Below are 20,782 nucleotides of genomic sequence, written 5' to 3' on the forward strand. Positions count from 1 at the left end.
ACAATGTGCAAAATGGAGGACCAGGGACAGTTTTGTCTCCTGTTATTCACTCAACTCAGGCCAATGAAAGGCTTCCTAGAGTTGCAGGGAGGTACAATTGAAAATGACAGTAAAATGGACACTAGTACATTTTGAGCCAAAATTCTTTACTGGTATAAATTGGTGTAGCTTCACTAAAAGCTTTTAATGAGGGTTTCATTTGACCATGGTTAAATAAATGTTAAAGATCACATAATACAAGTGTTGTCACATATATAATAGTTTAGAAATTCCAATATTATTTCAAATATTTTCATAAGTTTTTATTTGGGATTTAGAGACATTCCCTTTGATGTTTTCATTGAAAACACTGCAGCACTGTGCTAGTGCCTGAGGAAAAAAGTGGTTGTTCTAGAGTTAGAAGTGACCCTGGCTAGTAGTTTTCACAGCTGAATGAAAGGTGAAAATTAGGAGAATGTATGCAGAATGATGAGTAAATTAGTGCTCATGTACTAAGAGGCAAGTTGGGACAAAAACTTAGACACTGGAGAAAAAAGTACTCACCTGATCACAATCACGGTTACTGCTGCCTGAATTATTTTGTGAACCCTGTAGAGACACCTGAAATCAGTTATTTCCTCATAAAATGGATTGCTTAAATACAATGGACTAGATCTTGGAGCCTGTAGCTTGGAAATTAAGGTCACACAAATAGAAAGCTTTGGTAGTATAAAGAGTCCCTAAAGTCTAAGGTTTGTGATAAGGAGTAAAACAAGACCTTAAGAAGCAAAATGAAGAGCCACTTACCTGGCTACTGCCATAACTCTGTGAGGACAATGATCCAGTCTTTAAAGTAAACCAAAAATAAATTATTTCTTAGTAAAGGGGATGGGTTCACTATGATTTTATTAGGGAAAAGTAAACTATTGATATTTATTTAGGGGAAGGATGGATTAAGGAATGGTGAATACTGCAGACTGGATGATTATGTGACTTAAATGTAAACTGAAAATAGCAATAAGGTAAATACCGGGGAGCAATAAATATCCCTTTTTAAATGCCCCACACTGCACTCAGATGCCCAGTTTTGAACAGTCTCCACAGAAAGTATCATTTTTCAGTAAAAATTCTGTTTAAGAGAATGGTATTAAAAAAATGGAGCACTCCATGCCCTTCTATTGCGTTAATATGGTGAATGGCCATGAGTTTGTCACATGGGAACTTGGAAGCTTCAAGGAAGTTAATTTTAAAGAATGGTCTAAAGTGAAGGTTCCAAGATGGTCAACATTCATCCATGAGGAGGAACTCTGATCTACAACCGTAATGTCAGTTTTGGCATTTCAAGGAGACAATGGCTCATACCTCGGTCAGACAGCAAGATGGCTTTTCTAACTATAGGGAAATACAAAATGTGTAACAAAGAATGGGTTAAATCCTGGCCCCACTGAGGTCAATGGAAGTTTTGCCATTGACTTCATTGAGCCCAGGATTTTATGTTCTTACATTATAGTTACTGGCAGAGACACTGACTTTATAGCTCATTACAACAATTTGTAACCTACCTCTCCTTTGTTCTAGGACTGCAGAGGTGTTAACTGCCCACTTCGTCTTATGCTTAACAGTCTATTCCACCTTGTATTTAGCTGTGACACTCTTTACCTTCTCTAAAGAAGAGCTCTGTGAAGCTCAAGTTTCTTCCACGAACAGAAATTTGTCCAGTAGAACATATTACATCAGCCACCTTGTCTCTCTAGTAGCAAATAATATAATTCAACCTCTAATTTTCTATATAACTTCATCCTTCAACAAAAATTCCCACCCAACAGCTAATGGATACAATGCAAATTACAGTGAAGTGTTCCAGTACCAAGAAGCATGCTGGAATAAATTTCCATGTGGTAAGTGGAGCTTAAAAGGGTGCAGCACAGGTCACTCGAGGTGGTGAGTGCAAGGAAGTAGACCTGCACAGGTAGTTCCTGCTGGGGGACAGAAGTCCTCCTCTGCCTGGAAGAAACCTCAAGAGGGAGCTGCAGGCCAGCTCCAGAGAGAAAGCAGAATGCCTGCCCATGAGAGAAGGAGTTGAGCTCCTGGACCCCTCTCAGTTGAGGGCATGTTGTGAATTGACAGCTGGGCCCACATTGGGCCTCCAAAGAGACTGAATGTGGCAGGAAGTGATCCAGGGAACAGGGATGGTGACACTCTTGCCCAGGCTGCATGCCTGAACTGACAGTCCCAGGGCCCCAGGTTGGAATCTGGAGAAGCGAGAGAGCCTGGGTTCCCCCAATGCTGACCAGAGACATGAGCCACAAGGGGAACTGTGGACTAGTGCTTGCCCTGCTAGGGGCACAACCCACTCCCAATACGGGGCCCTGGAATTCTGTCTTTGCTAATATTCTATTCTCTGGTCACTTGTCTTTCAGTTCTCTGGTGCTGAGGAGCTGCTTCTTCACCAGCACCCAGCACAGTGAGAGTCCCTCTCTTCTTGTGCTTAACATGAGTTTCAAAATATAAAAACACTATGGCTTTAGTGTAGTCATGATGACAGGGAGCCAGGGACCAGAGACATAGTTAAGTTTGGGTCCAGTAGAGGGGGCCAAACTCACTGCCTCAAAGGGGCAACGTTGGTGTTGGGGAATCACTGTGAAAAGATCCCCCACTTACTTCCTTCCCCACACCTCGTCTTACAGGTGGGACAGGGGGATGATCTGGATCAGGACCAGCTCTATCATTTTTGCTACCCCAAGCAAAAAAGCCCAAACAAACAAAAAAACCCAAAATAACAACAACAACAACAAAAAACACCACACACAAGCTTGAACTGTGCTGCCCCAAAAATTGATGGAATGCCGCCCCTTAGCATCTTCCACCCCAGGCACATGCTTCCTCTGCTGGTGCCTGGAGCCGGCCCTGATCTGGAGCTACAATTTAATTAAGTTAAAAAGAAACTGCCAAGTAAGTTAGGTGTTCTTCAAATTTTGCCCTAAATCATTTAGGCACTTTAGTGACAAGTCAAATTCTCTAAAGTTATGTAGGGGTGTGTGCCCTTTTTTTTTTAAACTAAATCTAATGAGGTTTGTACATACTTTTCGGAGAAATTGTTTGCAGCATTGTTCCACCGTTTGAGAACAAGAAATTAAATTTATAACACATTCCATTACTAGAACCAGTTTAAGGCTAACCTTAAAAACAACGGAGAAAGTTTACTCACCTGGTGGCAGGGACTGCTGTCGTATGAAGTACCCTGGGTAAAAAGACACCCAAATCATTCATTTCCTTGCAAACAACTTATCTTTCCTCCTGAAGCTTCTAGTCTCAATCCGTCTTTTTCACTATTAACTCCACTATATTCTTTTACCTAGTTTCACTATCACTACTTTGACCTCATATTTGACTCCCTTTTTCTCGTCATATAGCCAGGTTCTCACTATTCAATAGAGTGTTACTGAACCTGAGCTCATTTCAGGTGTGTACACTGGGAAATGAAATTCTAATGAAGGATTGTCTTTGACCAGGAAACTACTAATTCAACTCTCATTCTTGAGGAGTCAGCCTGAGAGAGTATTTCTGATTGTAGTTGTGTTAAATGAAGCAACATTTAGTTGAGAAATAGTCACACATGTCTGTACTTGTTTGTGATTTTAGAGGAATAGAGAATCCAAATTCAGGTACTTATGAACTATATGGTTAATGATTAGTCTCAAAATGGATGGGTCATTAACTGTACCTATTATTTATATACTAGTGTCTAACTGAGGCCAGTCCTGTTCAGTACAATAGCCAAGGTTCCATCTCTCTGGTTCTCTGCACTGTATAATTTCAGGCACAACAATGGAAACAAAAAGCTCCTACTTCAGTTAATGGGCACAATCCAATTTATAACAAAATGTTTTAATACTAATAACAAATTGAGACAAATCTCCACATATAGAGGAGGAAAGGGACTTACTTCTCCACAACCCGTACTGACACCGGAGACAGACAATCCACCCGGCTGGAAAAAAAAATCCCAACAATTTATTTTCATTGTAGAAATGATGCTTCAAGCAGATAAATATATAGGATTCTGTTTGAAGGAGAGAAGCACCAGAGGATAGTAAGTTCTCCAACTTACCTCCCTTTATCTTGCCATCCTACGCTACGGAAAGATTTACCTTTCAAAATGAAAGTGAAGAAGGTACTTATACACCTAGGGCCTGATCCAATATCCACTGAAGTCCATGGAAAGTCTCATTGACAGCAATGGGGTTTGGACCTGGGATAAAATTTTCAGAAGCACTTGAGTGACTTAGGAAACTAACTCCTATTTTCAAAAGGGACTCAGGTTACTTTAGGAGCTTAAGTCTCACTGAAAGTCAAATGGGATTTAGGCTTGTAAGTGTCTAAATAATTCTTGAAAATGTGAGTCAGGGTCCTAAGTCACTCAGATGACGGAAAATTCTACCCCTGGCCCTTGGTTGTGAATACACTGAAAACAGATGTTACTGTTCTGCAATGGCAGCTTGTGTATAGAGGGCACTGGGGACACTGCCCCAACAAAGTATGCAAGTCCGCACATGTAGAACGTATGTGTGAGAGAGAATGAGAGAGAGCACACGCATGTGACTAAATACGAATCGCAAACATCGAAAATCTATAGCAGCATGCTACAGATTTGCAGGGTTTGTCATTTGTATTTAGTAACAAGGTAGTTCTCCACCACCACCACTCCTCAGGCACATGTGTAGTTAAGGTCTAACCAAAGGTGAAGCCAACACTGATTTTCAGTGGGGTTTAGGGTACTGGATTCACTTCCCAAGCCACAAGCTGCAGTGACTGCAGAGTGTCACTAAAGTGTTTATATCTTACTGACCCACATTAAACCCTGTTGAGGGCCTAAAATGTACCTAGTTCTCATAGATGTAGTATCCTTTCAATAAGGACTACGTTAACGTGCTTTAGGTACCCTTTAGAGCAGTGATTCTCAACCGATGCTCCTTGGGCCGCTTGTGGCTCAATCAGCATGCAGCTGCAGCCCATGTGACATCCTCAGGATGATAATATATACATGCTATCTAATACATATATGGTATGTGGATGCAGCCCACAACAGACGGAGAGCTGCAAAGTGGCCCACAATGGTAAATAGGTTGAGAACCACTGATCTAGAGTGTGCCAGCAGGGCCAACGTGGAGAAGTTAGCTTGCAACAGTTTTAGAGCACTCTACAGTTAACTGCCCTCCAGTCCACATATACACTTTAGGGACCAGCTTCACATGCCCTGGTGCAGACTCCAGGGGCCAGGTAGGTTATTCACAGGCCCAGACTTTCCGTCCCCCTCCCCCACTGTTCTGCACCACTTGCTCCAAAGTTCAGCTATCACTGCTCTTCTGGTGAAAATGCATTACTAGACCTTTGAATGCCGTTCAACAGGAAGAAATAAGAAGCCAAGGAAGTCATGTTTGACAGAGACAAATAACGCCAAATTCTTTGGTGATATAAATTGTCATAGCGTTATTGATTTCAACAGAGTGGTGCCAATTTATCCCAGTAGAGAATTTGGCCCATAGATTTTGACTTAATTTCAGGGCACTAGTGAAGAAGAGAGCAGTGATTTGCCTATGTTGTGACAGTTCTAGTTTGGACCAGTTGCAAACAGCATTTCTGTATCCCCTACCATCAGCCCTCTCTCTATATTAACCTAGAGTAATTTAACCCTGCAACAACAAATTCCACCAAAACTAAAAGGACATAATCCAAACAGTAGGGAAGTGATTGATTACTCAGAAGATAACTAAGAGCGAGGAGAAAAGATTGCTTACCTTGCTGCCCTGTGAGATTACTTGGCTGCCCTGTGAGATTACTTGGCTGCCCTGTGAGAAAGTGGACTGATCCTGCTAAGGAAGCAGAAGCCATTTATTTCATTTGTGAAAAAAAAAAGAAGCAGCAGCATATCTGAATACTATACTATTTGTGCAAGGGATGTCTGTTGGTATTTTCCTACTTGTGAAAGGAAAGGAACAGGTGGAGAACACTGTATTAGTGACCTTTGACTCCACTCCATTGATTTAATATGGGACCTGCAGAAGTTAAAGTGATGTTATGTTGTGTTTTGAGCACACAGAAACCGTTTTGATTTTCAGATGGAAGAGGGTGGTTCATTTAAATTGTATTCATGTGAATATATGGAGTCTGTGTAGGTAAGTGCACCTGAGCCTTTAATGGGGTATGAGAGATCCATGATCCCATCAATGGAATGACCATCCTTTAGATTTTGGTCTGAGCTAGTAAGTTTTCTTATGAGTGCTCAACTACTGCAAGCAACGTTCAGGGGAAAAAAATGAGAGAAAAATAAATATGGTTTACCTGGCTTTGTGAGCAGGACTGATTTCTCTAAAGAAGCCAGTTATTTTTTTGTGAAAGGATAAACCACATGATCACATCCATACAACATTTAAGAAAGAATCTAACTATGAAATGATTCTTGGCATTTGAATAACACAGAGGACATGACTAGAATTGCAAAATGGTTGGAAACTATATGACAGCTTCTCTGAGCAATAGTGACCCTAATGCAAATAGGTGTGTTTCCTTTTTAAAATGTGCTTATCTGAAATTAATTTGGGAAAAACTGGGAGAGGCTAAATAGATGAAAGAGAAAGAAACAGAGGAAGTGGACACTGTTTCAGAATTAGTCAATAATAAACAAAGTTAGGACAGGAGTAAAAAGAGGACAGTCTGAATAAGCAGAGAAGTGAAAAATGGTTCCTTGGTTTTTAAATTAATTGTATGAACCTCAGCAACTTGAATACATATCTAAGTTAAGATTAAATTAACATTAATATTAGACAGAAACAAGAAACCGTGGAGGTTCTAGCTGTTATTGATCTGTATATACTGAGGTCTGAGAGGAACAAATAACCATAAAGGGATTTATCCACTGCACGGATACCTCCGTTAACTGTCAGTAATTACACAGTATCCTTCTGGTCTTGTTTAAGAGCAACACAAATAATCTTGGATCTTGTAGCTTGGAAATTAAGGTCACACAAATAGAAAGCTTTGGTAGTATAAAGAGTCCCTAAAGTCTAAGGTTTGTGATAAGGAGTAAAACAAAACCTTAAGAAGCAAAATGAAGAGCCACTTACCTGGCTACTGCCATAACTCTGTGAGGACAATGATCCAGTCTTTAAAGTAAATCAAAAATAAATTATTTCTTAGTAAAGGGGATGGGTTCACTATGATTTTATTAGGGAAAAGAACCCTATTGATATTTATTTAGGGGAAGGATGGATTAAGGAATGGTGAATACTGCAGACTTGATGATTATGTGACTTATATGTAAACCGAAAATAGCAATAAGGAAAATACCGGGGAGCAATAAACATCCCTTTTTAAATGCCCCACACTGCACTCAGATGTCCAATTTTGAACAGTCTCCACAGAAAGTATCATTTTTCAGTAAAAATTCTGTTTAAGAGAATGGTATTAAAAAAATGGAGCACTCCATGCCCTTCTATTGCGTTAATATGGTGAATGGCCATGAGTTTGTCACATGGGAACTTGGAAGCTTCAAGGAAGTTAATTTTAAAGAATGGTCTAAAGTGAAGGTTCCAAGATGGTCAACATTCATCCATGAGGAGGAACTCTGATCTACAACCGTAATGTCAGTTTTGGCATTTCAAGGAGACAATGGCTCATACCTCAGTCAGACAGCAAGATGGCTTTTCTAACTATAGGGAAATACAAAATGTGTAACAAAGAATGGGTTAAATCCTGGCCCCACTGAGGTCAATGGAAGTTTTGCCATTGACTTCATTGAGCCCAGGATTTTATGTTCTTACATTATAGTTACTGGCAGAGACACTGACTTTATAGCTCATTACAACAATTTGTAACCTACCTCTCCTTTGTTCTAGGACTGCAGAGGTGTTAACTGCCCACTTCGTCTTATGCTTAACAGTCTATTCCACCTTGTATTTAGCTGTGACACTCTTTACCTTCTCTAAAGAAGAGCTCTGTGAAGCTCAAGTTTCTTCCACGAACAGAAATTTGTCCAGTAGAACATATTACATCAGCCACCTTGTCTCTCTAGTAGCAAATAATATAATTCAACCTCTAATTTTCTATATAACTTCATCCTTCAACAAAAATTCCCACCCAACAGCTAATGGATACAATGCAAATTACAGTGAAGTGTTCCAGTACCAAGAAGCATGCTGGAATAAATTTCCATGTGGTAAGTGGAGCTTAAAAGGGTGCAGCACAGGTCACTCGAGGTGGTGAGTGCAAGGAAGTAGACCTGCACAGGTAGTTCCTGCTGGGGGACAGAAGTCCTCCTCTGCCTGGAAGAAACCTCAAGAGGGAGCTGCAGGCCAGCTCCAGAGAGAAAGCAGAATGCCTGCCCATGAGAGAAGGAGTTGAGCTCCTGGACCCCTCTCAGTTGAGGGCATGTTGTGAATTGACAGCTGGGCCCACATTGGGCCTCCAAAGAGACTGAATGTGGCAGGAAGTGATCCAGGGAACAGGGATGGAGACACTCTTGCCCAGGCTGCATGCCTGAACTGACAGTCCCAGGGCCCCAGGTTGGAATCTGGAGGAGCGAGAGAGCCTGGGTTCCCCCAATGCTGACCAGAGACATGAGCCACAAGGGGAACTGTGGACTAGTGCTTGCCCTGCTAGGGGCACAACCCACTCCCAATACGGGGCCCTGGAATTCTGTCTTTGCTAATATTCTATTCTCTGGTCACTTGTCTTTCAGTTCTCTGGTGCTGAGGAGCTGCTTCTTCACCAGCACCCAGCACAGTGAGAGTCCCTCTCTTCTTGTGCTTAACATGAGTTTCAAAATATAAAAACACTATGGCTTTAGTGTAGTCATGATGACAGGGAGCCAGGGACCAGAGACATAGCTAAGTTTGGGTCCAGTAGAGGGGGCCAAACTCACTGCCTCAAAGGGGCAACGTTGGTGTTGGGGAATCACTGTGAAAAGATCCCCCACTTACTTCCTTCCCCACACCTCGTCTTACAGGTGGGACAGGGGGATGATCTGGATCAGGACCAGCTCTATCATTTTTGCTACCCCAAGCAAAAAAGCCCAAACAAACAAAAAAAACCCAAAATAACAACAACAACAACAAAAAACACCACACACAAGCTTGAACTGTGCTGCCCCAAAAATTGATGGAATGCCGCCCCTTAGCATCTTCCACCCCAGGCACATGCTTCCTCTGCTGGTGCCTGGAGCCGGCCCTGATCTGGAGCTACAATTTAATTAAGTTAAAAAGAAACTGCCAAGTAAGTTAGGTGTTCTTCAAATTTTGCCCTAAATCATTTAGGCACTTTAGTGACAAGTCAAATTCTCTAAAGTTATGTAGGGGTGTGTGCCCTTTTTTTTTAAAACTAAATCTAATGAGGTTTGTACATACTTTTCGGAGAAATTGTTTGCAGCATTGTTCCACCGTTTGAGAACAAGAAATTAAATTTATAACACATTCCATTACTAGAACCAGTTTAAGGCTAACCTTAAAAACAACGGAGAAAGTTTACTCACCTGGTGGCAGGGACTGCTGTCGTATGAAGTACCCTGGGTAAAAAGACACCCAAATCATTCATTTCCTTGCAAACAACTTATCTTTCCTCCTGAAGCTTCTAGTCTCAATCCGTCTTTTTCACTATTAACTCCACTATATTCTTTTACCTAGTTTCACTATCACTACTTTGACCTCATATTTGACTCCCTTTTTCTCGTCATATAGCCAGGTTCTCACTATTCAATAGAGTGTTACTGAACCTGAGCTCATTTCAGGTGTGTACACTGGGAAATGAAATTCTAATGAAGGATTGTCTTTGACCAGGAAACTACTAATTCAACTCTCATTCTTGAGGAGTCAGCCTGAGAGAGTATTTCTGATTGTAGTTGTGTTAAATGAAGCAACATTTAGTTGAGAAATAGTCACACATGTCTGTACTTGTTTGTGATTTTAGAGGAATAGAGAATCCAAATTCAGGTACTTATGAACTATATGGTTAATGATAAGTCTCAAAATGGATGGGTCATTAACTGTACCTATTATTTATATACTAGTGTCTAACTGAGGCCAGTCCTGTTCAGTACAATAGCCAAGGTTCCATCTCTCTGGTTCTCTGCACTGTATAATTTCAGGCACAACAATGGAAACAAAAAGCTCCTACTTCAGTTAATGGGCACAATCCAATTTATAACAAAATGATTTAATACTAGTAACAAATTGAGACAAATCTCCACATATAGAGGAGGAAAGGGACTTACCTCTCCACAACCCGTACTGACACCGGAGACAGACAATCCACCCTGCTGGAAAAAAAAATCCCAACAATTTATTTTCATTGTAGAAATGATGCTTCAAGCAGATAAATATACAGGATTCTGTTTGAAGGAGAGAAGCACCAGAGGATAGTAAGTTCTCCAACTTACCTCCCTTTATCTTGCCATCCTACGCTACGGAAAGATTTACCTTTCAAAATGAAAGTGAAGAAGGTACTTATATATCTAGGGCCTGATCCAATATCCACTGAAGTCCATGGAAAGTCTCATTGACAGCAATGGGGTTTGGACCTGGGATAAAATTTTCAGAAGCACTTGAGTGACTTAGGAAACTAACTCCTATTTTCAAAAGGGACTCAGGTTACTTTAGGAGCTTAAGTCTCATTGAAAGTCAAATGGGATTTAGGCTTGTAAGTGTCTAAATAATTCTTGAAAATGTGAGTCAGGGTCCTAAGTCACTCAGATGACGGAAAATTCTACCCCTGGCCCTTGGTTGTGAATACACTGAAAACAGATGTTACTGTTCTGCAATGGCAGCTTGTGTATAGAGGGCACTGGGGACACTGCCCCAACAAAGTATGCAAGTCCGCACATGTAGAACGTATGTGTGAGAGAGAATGAGAGAGAGCACACGCATGTGACTAAATACGAATCGCAAACATCGAAAATCTATAGCAGCGTGCTACAGATTTGCAGAGTTTGTCATTTGTATTTAGTAACAAGGTGTTCTCCACCACCACCACTCCTCAGGCACATGTGTAGTTAAGGTCTAACCAAAGGTGAAGCCAACACTGATTTTCAGTGGGGTTTAGGGTACTGGATTCACTTCCCAAGCCACAAGCTGCAGTGACTGCAGAGTGTCACTAAAGTGTTCATATCTTACTGACCCACATTAAACCCTGCTGAGGGCCTAAAATGTACCTAGTTCTCATAGATGTAGTATCCTTTCAATAAGGACTACGTTAACGTGCTTTAGGTACCCTTTAGAGCAGTGATTCTCAACCGATGCTCCTTGGGCCGCTTGTGGCTCAATCAGCACGCAGCTGCAGCCCATGTGACATCCTCAGGATGATAATATATACATGCTATCTAATACATATATGGTATGTGGATGCAGCCCACAACAAACAGAGAGCTGCAAAGTGGCCCACAATGGTAAATAGGTTGAGAACCACTGATCTAGAGTGTGCCAGCAGGGCCAACGTGGAGAAGTTAGCTTGCAACAGTTTTAGAGCACTCTACAGTTAACTGCCCTCCAGTCCACATATACACTTTAGGGACCAGCTTCACATGCCCTGGTGCAGACTCCAGGGGCCAGGTAGGTTATTCACAGGCCCAGACTTTCCGTCCCCCTCCCCCACTGTTCTGCACCACTTGCTCCAAAGTTCAGCTATCACTGCTCTTCTGGTGAAAATGCATTACTAGACCTTTGAATGCCGTTCAACAGGAAGAAATAAGAAGCCAAGGAAGTCATGTTTGACAGAGACAAATAACGCCAAATTCTTTGGTGACATAAATTTTCATAGCGTTATTGATTTCAACAGAGTGGTGCCAATTTACCCCAGTAGAGAATTTGGCCCATAGATTTTGACTTAATTTCAGGGCACTAGTGAAGAAGAGTGCAGTGATTTGCCTATGTTGTGACAGTTCTAGTTTGGACCAGTTGCAAACAGCATTTCTGTATCCCCTACCATCAGCCCTCTCTCTATATTAACCTAGAGTGATTTAACCCTGCAACAACAAATTCCACCAAAACTAAAAGGACATAATCCAAACAGTAGGGAAGTGATTGATTACTCAGAAGATAACTAAGAGCGAGGAGAAAAGATTGCTTACCTTGCTGCCCTGTGAGATTACTTGGCTGCCCTGTGAGATTACTTGGCTGCCCTGTGAGAAAGTGGACTGATCCTGCTAAGGAAGCAGAAGCCATTTATTTCATTTGCGAAAAAAAAAGAAGCAGCAGCATATCTGAATACTATACTATTTGTGCAAGGGATGTCTGTTGGTATTTTCCTACTTGTGAAAGGAAAGGAACAGGTGGAGAACACTGTATTAGTGACCTTTGACTCCACTCCATTGATTTAATATGGGACCTGCAGAAGTTAAAGTGATGTTATGTTGTGTTTTGAGCACACAGAAACCGTTTTGATTTTCAGATGGAAGAGGGTGGTTCATTTAAATTCTATTCATGTGAATATATGGAGTCTGTGTAGGTAAGTGCACCTGAGCCTTTAAAGGGGTATGAGAGATCCATGATCCCATCAATGGAATGACCATCCTTTAGATTTTGGTCTGAGCTAGTAAGTTTTCTTATGAGTGCTCAACTACTGCAAGCAACGTTCAGGGGAAAAAAATGAGAGAAAAATAAATATGGTTTACCTGGCTTTGTGAGCAGGACTGATTTCTCTAAAGAAGCCAGTTATTTTTTTGTGAAAGGATAAACCACATGATCACATCCATACAACATTTAAGAAAGAATCTAACTATGAAATGATTCTTGGCATTTGAATAACACAGAGGACATGATTAGAATTGCAAAATGGTTGGAAACTATATGACAGCTTCTCTGAGCAATAGTGACCCTAATGCAAATAGGTGTGTTTCCTTTTTAAAATGTGCTTATCTGAAATTAATTTGGGAAAAACTGGGAGAGGCTAAATAGATGAAAGAGAAAGAAACAGAGGAAGTGGACACTGTTTCAGAATTAGTCAATAATAAACAAAGTTAGGACAAGAGTAAAAAGAAGGACAGTCTGAATAAGCAGAGAAGTGAAAAATGGTTCCTTGGTTTTTAAATTAATTGTATGAACCTCAGCAACTTGAATACATATCTAAGTTAAGATTAAATTAACATTAATATTAGACAGAAACAAGAAACCGTGGAGGTTCTAGCTGTTATTGATCTGTATATATTGAGTTCTGAGAGGAACAAATAACCATAAAGGGATTTATCCACTGCACGGATACCTCTGTTAACTGTCAGTAATTACACAGTATCCTTCTGGTCTTGTTTAAGAGCAACACAAATAATCTTGGCTCTTGTAGCTTGGAAATTAAGGTCACACAAATAGAAAGCTTTGGTAGTATAAAGAGTCCCTAAAGTCTAAGGTTTGTGATAAGGAGTAAAACAAAACCTTAAGAAGCAAAATGAAGAGCCACTTACCTGGCTATTGCCATAACTCTGTGAGGACAATGATCCAGTCTTTAAAGTAAATCAAGAACAACACAAATAATTGCAGTCAACCAAATGGATCTTTATTTGACTTTGGACCATTTGTATTCGCTCACCACAAAGGCGCATGGTTTGCTAGACTATTCATAGAAGTAAATTTGATTGCTGTAGTTATATAATTTCCCCCCCTCCCCTTCTTTACAGCTCTCACACCACCAATGGTACCAATATAGTAAATCTGTCTTTTAAGATTTTGGCTGCTTAGAAGTTTGCCATGCTTAAAAGCAAAGAAAACAAAAAAACACAACTCCCCCCCATAGAATGGATATAAAAGTACATACTTGGCCTTTGGTATTGCTGTTCTGTGAGGTAGAAGATTGACTCTGTAAAGAAACCATAAATCAGTAATTTTGTTGTGAAAAGGCTTGATTAAATGCCATACTGTCTCAGGAAAAGATACCCATCTGTACTTATCTGGATGGCGGAAGGAATATACAGAGACTGGTACAAGCTTTGTCTCTGTTCCATTAGGCTACAGTATGGAAAGTTGAGAGTATACTTCTACGAAAGGGTCATATCTGGTGAAAGAACACCATTTACTGAATGGTAATCAAATCTCCTCCAGAGAAAATATACTGAGTGGCCTTGAATCTATACAGAGGCATAGAAGAGGCAAATTCTAATGAACATTGATGTGTGCAGGTGTGTGTACATTCAATGATCATTCTTTAGGTGTCAATCTGAGCTAATAGCATCTCCTAGGAAAGTCAGACAAACGTATATACATAGGTTATTTAACTACAGAGCAATCTGAAGTGTTTTGCCAGAATATTAACCTGATGAGAGTTTTGCTTGAGTTAACAGGTGTTGGATAAGCCCCTATTTTACTTTTCACCATTGATAGGGAGCAGTGACGACACATTCTGTCTCATAAAGCTTCCCACACTTCTCCAGTGCAGTGGGTGAGGTGCAAACTGCTACACTCCTATAAAGGGGTATATCATACACATGTCCCACCATGGGGAGGGCAGAGTCATGGTTAACTTATGCCCCATCCTATCTGCCCCTTCAGGGTACAGTGCTCCCCTTTGTGAAGGGGCAGCAATTCTGGTCATTCTTTTTGCGGTAATCCTTCAAAACGCTCTCTCTCCCCCTCTCCTCACTGCATGACTGTGTAACAACCATCCAGAATCTAGCCCTACATCTCTGGTTACCATGAGAGGCACATCAGGACAAATCTTTAAACACAGTGGTAAGATTGCGCTTACCAGTTTACAGATAATGATGTTGTAGGAGGATGAACTCTGTAAAGAAACCCAACAGTTACTTCCATGGATGCAGGGTTGTTTGAATACAACCACATTTTAAGAAAAGAAAACAATTTGCATTTATCTACACAGTTAGGAGAGAGCCTGCAGAGAGTTATCTAGTCCTTATTTTGCTCCTACTGATCACCACTGGACACTAAAATAAAAAATACCCTGGATAATTATGGGCCAAATTAGTGAATTATACATTGGTCTATATGAAGGGCACTGCCAAGCCATACCAATCTAGAAGAAATTGCCAGGGGGAATGTGTCACAACCAGAGCACTTTGACACTGTCAGGTGTTTAGAGAGGGGAAAGAAGGTATGGTCCCAACTTGTACTCCTCTCTCCAGGCCCACTTTGGGTAGTTTGTAGCCCTGAGGGCTCTAAGAGGCACAACTTCAGCACAATTCCCAAAATCTCCTTATGCTGGTCTAGCTCTGCAAAATGTCCTGTATAAATTGCAGTGTGGCACCTAAGTACTAAGGCCAATATTTTCAAATCTGTCTCTAATGATAGGCCTCCAAATCCATATTATAGGCATCTAAATAAAACTGATGACTTTCAGAGGTGATGAGCATCTTTAGCTACCACTCATGTCTATAGGAGAGGTGGGTGCTCAGGACCTCTGGAAAAATCAGGCCACTTTTCTGTAGGTGCCTTACTTTGGATAAAAATTTGAAACCTGTGTGCCTAGAGGACTTTGGGGCAGATTTTTTGAAGGCAAAAATAAGAGTAAGGTGACCACTGACTTTCAATAAGAGATGGGAGTCTAACTATTCCATATTCCTTTGAAAATTTCCCCCTTGGTATATATGGTTTCCACATAGAAAGTTTCCTGCCTTGAAGTCACTCCTCAAGGGATATATCCAATGTTTGGATAACAGTCTTCTCCCTAGTGGGCCAACTACCCCCATCTCCATTTTTTTTTAAACAGTGAGAAAATTCAGGTCTTTCGAGCACCACAATTCAGTCTTGCAATGCAATGTAAACACACATATTAGAGTTATACTGTGGAGAAATGCCTTACTGACCTGGGTAAGGAAAATATAAATAAATATGAACATTGAGTAGGAAATTATTTTTTAAACAATTTGTGTCTCAGCAGTTTTACAGCCCGGTTTATTTGTATTTTTCTTCTATTTAATTGAAACTTTAAAAAACAAATTGAAAATGTCAATGTAATAAATAATAATAATTGAACAACCTTTCAGCTTGGTAATAAATCATGTAATGGCTAGCAAACTCCACCTCTGGCCAAGCAGTTATTTTCCTTCTATACACCTTAATTTTCAGCCTCAGAGTTTACTCCACCCAGGATATTGTTATTACCTCACAAAAAAGGAAGAACCCTGTACTTATCAATTAAGTAGCCACCATCATCCTCTAGATTTCTCTATTACTTTATCCATAGTAATGCTACCTTTCAACAAAAGCTGCCACACAACAATTAATGGAAGTAGTAAATAAATGTTTTGTTGTGAGTTGGACTAAGAGGCAAGTTAAGTAAAAACATAAGTACAGTGGGAGGACGTAGGGAAGGGAAGAATACTCACTCGATCGCAAGGATTGACTCTCTGTCCACCCTGTAAAGAAACCAGAAATCTAGTCATTTCCTTGTAAAATAGATTGTCTAAATACAACACTGTTTCAAGAAAAGAAATGTATAAATTGTTTGGTGGAGTGAAGGAGCACAGGAGGTTTCAGGTTTGCCTCCCTTTGTTCATCCACCCTGCACTATGGATTGGTTTAGTATGGATGGGATTCCTTCAAATATTAAATAAACTCAATACAAAAACAATTTTAATTTTGAGAAATGTAATATTTTTAGTCAAATAGGATCTGTTTGTTTGTAAGGTGGTTACCTGGCCAAAGATACTGTCACTCTGTGATGAAGACAACCTTGTGAAGAAACCATTTATTTCCTTGTAAATGGGTTTGTATGTTGAATGTTTTACTGCTTGCTCAAAAGACACCTATTTTTATTTGGCTATAAGTGGGAGGGAAAGACTAGAGGAGGGAGAAGATTCCATTGTAGCCATGTCCACACTAGACATTTTCATGCATTACTCCCAGTGGGATGTGCTACCCTCCTGCTAGTACCAGATGATGCACTACTGTAGAACAGGCACAAGTGGTTTTATCACCACATCAGTAAACTGTGGTAAAAATGGGTGAGTCCTGTCTATTCTAACACACTGGTGGTAGTGTCAGATCTATTGTAGACAACACCTGAATCTCCGCAAGGGACTGTTTCATAGCTGGCAACTGATAGAGCACAGCAATGTTTTGGCCATGTTCCCTCTTCCTGCAACACCTACTACGTTGGGCTTAGGGGTGGGGGTGCAAAGTAATGTACTACATCATTCTACATACACTAGAAGGTGATGTGCTGGCCATATTGGCTCTACATGACATGGGAATCCCAAACTGGCTAACTAGATGAGCTTTCCCAGAGTCACACTCACCTCTCTCAATTTTTAAATCACATTTATTTAATTATTTAAACAAGGCTCCAATAACCATAACAATTAGCCATAATCAAATGGTAAGCACATGTTTAGTTAGAAAGCAGCACATTGAAGTAAAACTGCGGTGGGAGAGGTTTACTCGGCCATAGGACTGGCTTTTCTGTGATCTCCTTAAAAGAAATCAGAAACCAGTTATCACCTGGAAACGGGGTTTGTTACAAGAGTGTACTGTTTGTAGAAAGAATATCTATGGGAAATTTTCATGTTGGGGTTCTTTCTAAGTAAGAGAAAACATAGTCTTTCAGCAAGATAATTCTGGTTATTTATGTAATTTTTCCAAAGAGAAAGTGGACTATGTCCTCTTCTGAGTGGAATATACTGATTTGCTTTTACTTATCACACACAAAAATAGGGATAAAGGATGTTTTGGGGCCCTGACATTTTACACGCATCTATTAGGGAACATAAAGATGATTTTTCAGAAAAAAAAACCATACACATAAATAAATGTAAAAAAGTTCTGGGAAACCTAAAATAGAATTAAACAATGGATAAAATATTGGGGAAGCAGTTTCAAAATTCTACTGTTCCTGCTCAAGTCAATTGCAAAGTTCTTAATGTGTTATTTACATAAATATTGCTGCTGCCCGAGAAACAGTGTCCACGCTATAAAGAGTCCAGAAGCCAATTTATTTTTGATGAGGAACTGTTCATATAGTATATTGTTTCAAGAAAAGAAACCATACTATACTTATGGTATGAAAAATTAGATGAGGTTGTTTTCCCTCCTGTTATTCCACCACCCATCTAGCGCCAGTTGTTATATTTTCAGAGAAAATGTCATTTTATAGAATAAGTTCTGTTTGATTTTATAGTATTTCCAAGGGGTCCAAACGATCCTGTTCACCAAACACAGATTTGTCTTAATACAGATTTGCTATGGCCAAATGCAAAATGAAAACATTTAATTATAGATTTTTAAAAAAAAAAAAAAAGGAAAAAAGCCATGGTATACGACCTTAAAATAAAAATCATGTGCAATTATGAGACAAATCTTCACTTTACAACATAATGTTGTTTAAAACCATTTAAAAAACCAAATAATCCATTCTAGTGACCATTTATAGAGCCAAATTAGACAAAAAAAACCCTCAAACCAAACAAACAACAAAACAATACAAAAAAACCATGGAGGGATCTGTCTCCATACTGGTCTGGCAAATGTATTAAAATCCTTAAAGTAACTGTTTTTTGCCATGAAAGTCATAAACACACTGGGCCAGATTCTCAGCTTGTGTAAACTGGTGTAGCTATTTCAGTGAAACTGACAGTCTGGCTAATGGCCTTACTGATTATAATAGGGAAGAAGAGTAGAGGGCAGGTGAATGTTTGCCTTGTGGGTAAGATTACGTATAATCCAGAAGCCATTTATCTCCTCATAGGATATAAAAGTATGATGTAACCCTTTAATAAAAGTAATGGGCATAATCTAATTGCTAATTAATTAATTGCTCAGTTACAAAGAGACATGCTGACACAAAAACTATAAGTACAGAAGGGAAAATGCTCATTTGAGTATGGACTTTCTTCTCATATGAGCAAGAACTCTGTAGAGAAATCAAACTAGTTATTACCATGTAAAAGAGCTTGTAAACTTTCAGGTTACAATTTTGACTTGTAACCTGCAAAATCTTTTTAATACTGAATAAAACGGAGGGCCAGAATCCTCAGCTGGTACAAATCAATCTATCTTCATGGACTCCAGTGGAGCTTTGCAGGTTACACCACCTTGTGATCTGGCATTGGAAGATGTGCAGGCCTAGATGCTTAAGGTCACGCAGATATTGAGAGCACTAAAGAATCAAAGGTTTCCATATTGTATTGTTACTAAAAATAATGGCATAGTCTTGAGTCACTAATTTATAGCATCCTTGACTTGCTGAGACCACTGTCAGATAATCTTAGACATCCCCTAGCTCTCTGTTCATAGTTTGTCCATTTTCAATGAAGGCTCCCATTCAACTAATCCACTGGAGCGAATAAGCATTCAGTTCACTTAGAGACATGTTGGGATGAAACTCTAAACACAATCAGGAAAGCGTGCTTACTTGTGAATGGATAATGCGGCTGTCATATCCAGAATTGACCAAGATCTGTAAAGAAACCAGGGGCTATTGAATTGAAATTGTTTAAATGAAATATACTTTCAGGAAAAGAATGATTTGTACTTCCCTGCTCAAGGAAATAAAGCAGCAAGTGAAACTTGATTGTGTCTCCCCATTTCCACCACACAATACTTATGGAAAGGTTTACTGTAGAGATTCTTTGAAATTAAAAATAAACTGGACATAGTTCTGAGTTGGATCTTCAGATGTGGCTGATATATGCTTTGCATATATGCTCAGGAAGCAAGCTGGCAGATCCCTAGCATAACTTAGGGTATGTCTACACTCAGAGCTGGAAGAGTGATTCCCAGCTCCTGCAGACACTTTCACACTAGCTCTCATTGAGCTACTGTGCTAAAAATAGAAGCATAGCCATGGTAGCACAGGCAGTGGCACAGGCTTCAGCTGGGGTTGTACTTGGCACAGCTAGCCAGTGTTGCCACATGATGAGAGCTAGCACAAGTATGTCTACTTGAGCTGGGACTCACACCTAGCTCACAGTGTAGACATAGCCTTAGAGTACCTGCTACTACAGCCCTTTGTGGCCGACAGTGCCACAGTGCTCAGCTTGTTGGTGTTTGGAGGAGCGGGGGGGCGGGGGTTTGGAGCCTTGTTGCAATGTGAATAGAGATAGAGCTGCCCTTGAACAAACTGGAACTCTGCCTCACCTTTATGTGGGTCAGGATAGGTTGAGGAAGAGCCTTTATCTCCCTCACCCTCTCTGCCTGGGCCTTATATGGATGCATAGTATCTGTCCTTTGATAATTTCATCTAGGGTAATGAAAATTTTCAGGTGAAGCTCCATTCCACCTCCTAACAGCAATTCACCCAGAATCCTATGTCACTCCCATACAGCTCAGTCCCACTGGTTCTGTAGGAATCATGGACATCCTTCCATATGGGAGAAACCAGGCATAGGATTTGCATTCATAAGAACATGACATTACAAATACAGAAGAAAAACAAACAAACAAAAGTGCTTACCGATGGGAAAGTTTCACGCTGTAAAAGAAACCAGAAACCTGATTATTTTGTTTAAGGGTTTAAGACAGAATACTGCTTCAGAAAAAGAACCCTATTGCCTGGATGAAGTGAAAGACCAAAGGCAAGTGCACAGCCTATTTTGTCTCTCTTCATTGCACCATCTACACTATGGAAAGATTTACCATGTCTGATGGTTCTCTGAAAATTAAAGCAGTGTGTATACTTCTCCATTTGGTTTTGAGTAGATATTATGACACTTTTTGTCCCCTAGTGAAAGAGTTCTGTTCATTTGAATGGCATCTAAAATGATAGTAGTCTATGTCTTCCTATAGAGTACGCAGAGTCTGATCCAAAGCCCGGGAGTCTGTTGGAGTCTTTTTGTACCTTAGATTATTGTGGGTGCGGAGGTGTGCGGGGGAGCATT

General features: G+C 40.2%; 1 protein-coding gene across 1 annotated transcript in view; it reads right to left on the reverse strand.

Annotated features, from left to right (window-relative positions):
• LOC115656774 (hornerin-like) overlaps window positions 1–20,782 on the reverse strand; it is a 44,571-nt gene that overhangs the window by 7,801 nt on the left and 15,988 nt on the right. Inside the window, exons 13-27 of the mRNA XM_030573923.1 lie at window positions 20,359–20,376; window positions 19,318–19,362; window positions 16,295–16,324; window positions 14,698–14,733; window positions 13,771–13,812; window positions 13,421–13,459; window positions 12,095–12,169; window positions 10,244–10,288; window positions 9,506–9,538; window positions 7,104–7,142; window positions 5,778–5,852; window positions 3,926–3,970; window positions 3,188–3,220; window positions 787–825; window positions 544–588 (exon numbers count right to left, since the gene is read on the reverse strand). Coding sequence (XP_030429783.1) covers window positions 544–588; window positions 787–825; window positions 3,188–3,220; window positions 3,926–3,970; window positions 5,778–5,852; window positions 7,104–7,142; window positions 9,506–9,538; window positions 10,244–10,288; window positions 12,095–12,169; window positions 13,421–13,459; window positions 13,771–13,812; window positions 14,698–14,733; window positions 16,295–16,324; window positions 19,318–19,362; window positions 20,359–20,376 — 639 coding nt within the window. The remainder of the gene's footprint in view (window positions 1–543; window positions 589–786; window positions 826–3,187; window positions 3,221–3,925; window positions 3,971–5,777; window positions 5,853–7,103; window positions 7,143–9,505; window positions 9,539–10,243; window positions 10,289–12,094; window positions 12,170–13,420; window positions 13,460–13,770; window positions 13,813–14,697; window positions 14,734–16,294; window positions 16,325–19,317; window positions 19,363–20,358; window positions 20,377–20,782) is intronic.

This window comes from Gopherus evgoodei, chromosome 8, assembly GCF_007399415.2.
Source record: "Gopherus evgoodei ecotype Sinaloan lineage chromosome 8, rGopEvg1_v1.p, whole genome shotgun sequence".
Taxonomy (NCBI): domain Eukaryota; kingdom Metazoa; phylum Chordata; order Testudines; family Testudinidae; genus Gopherus; species Gopherus evgoodei.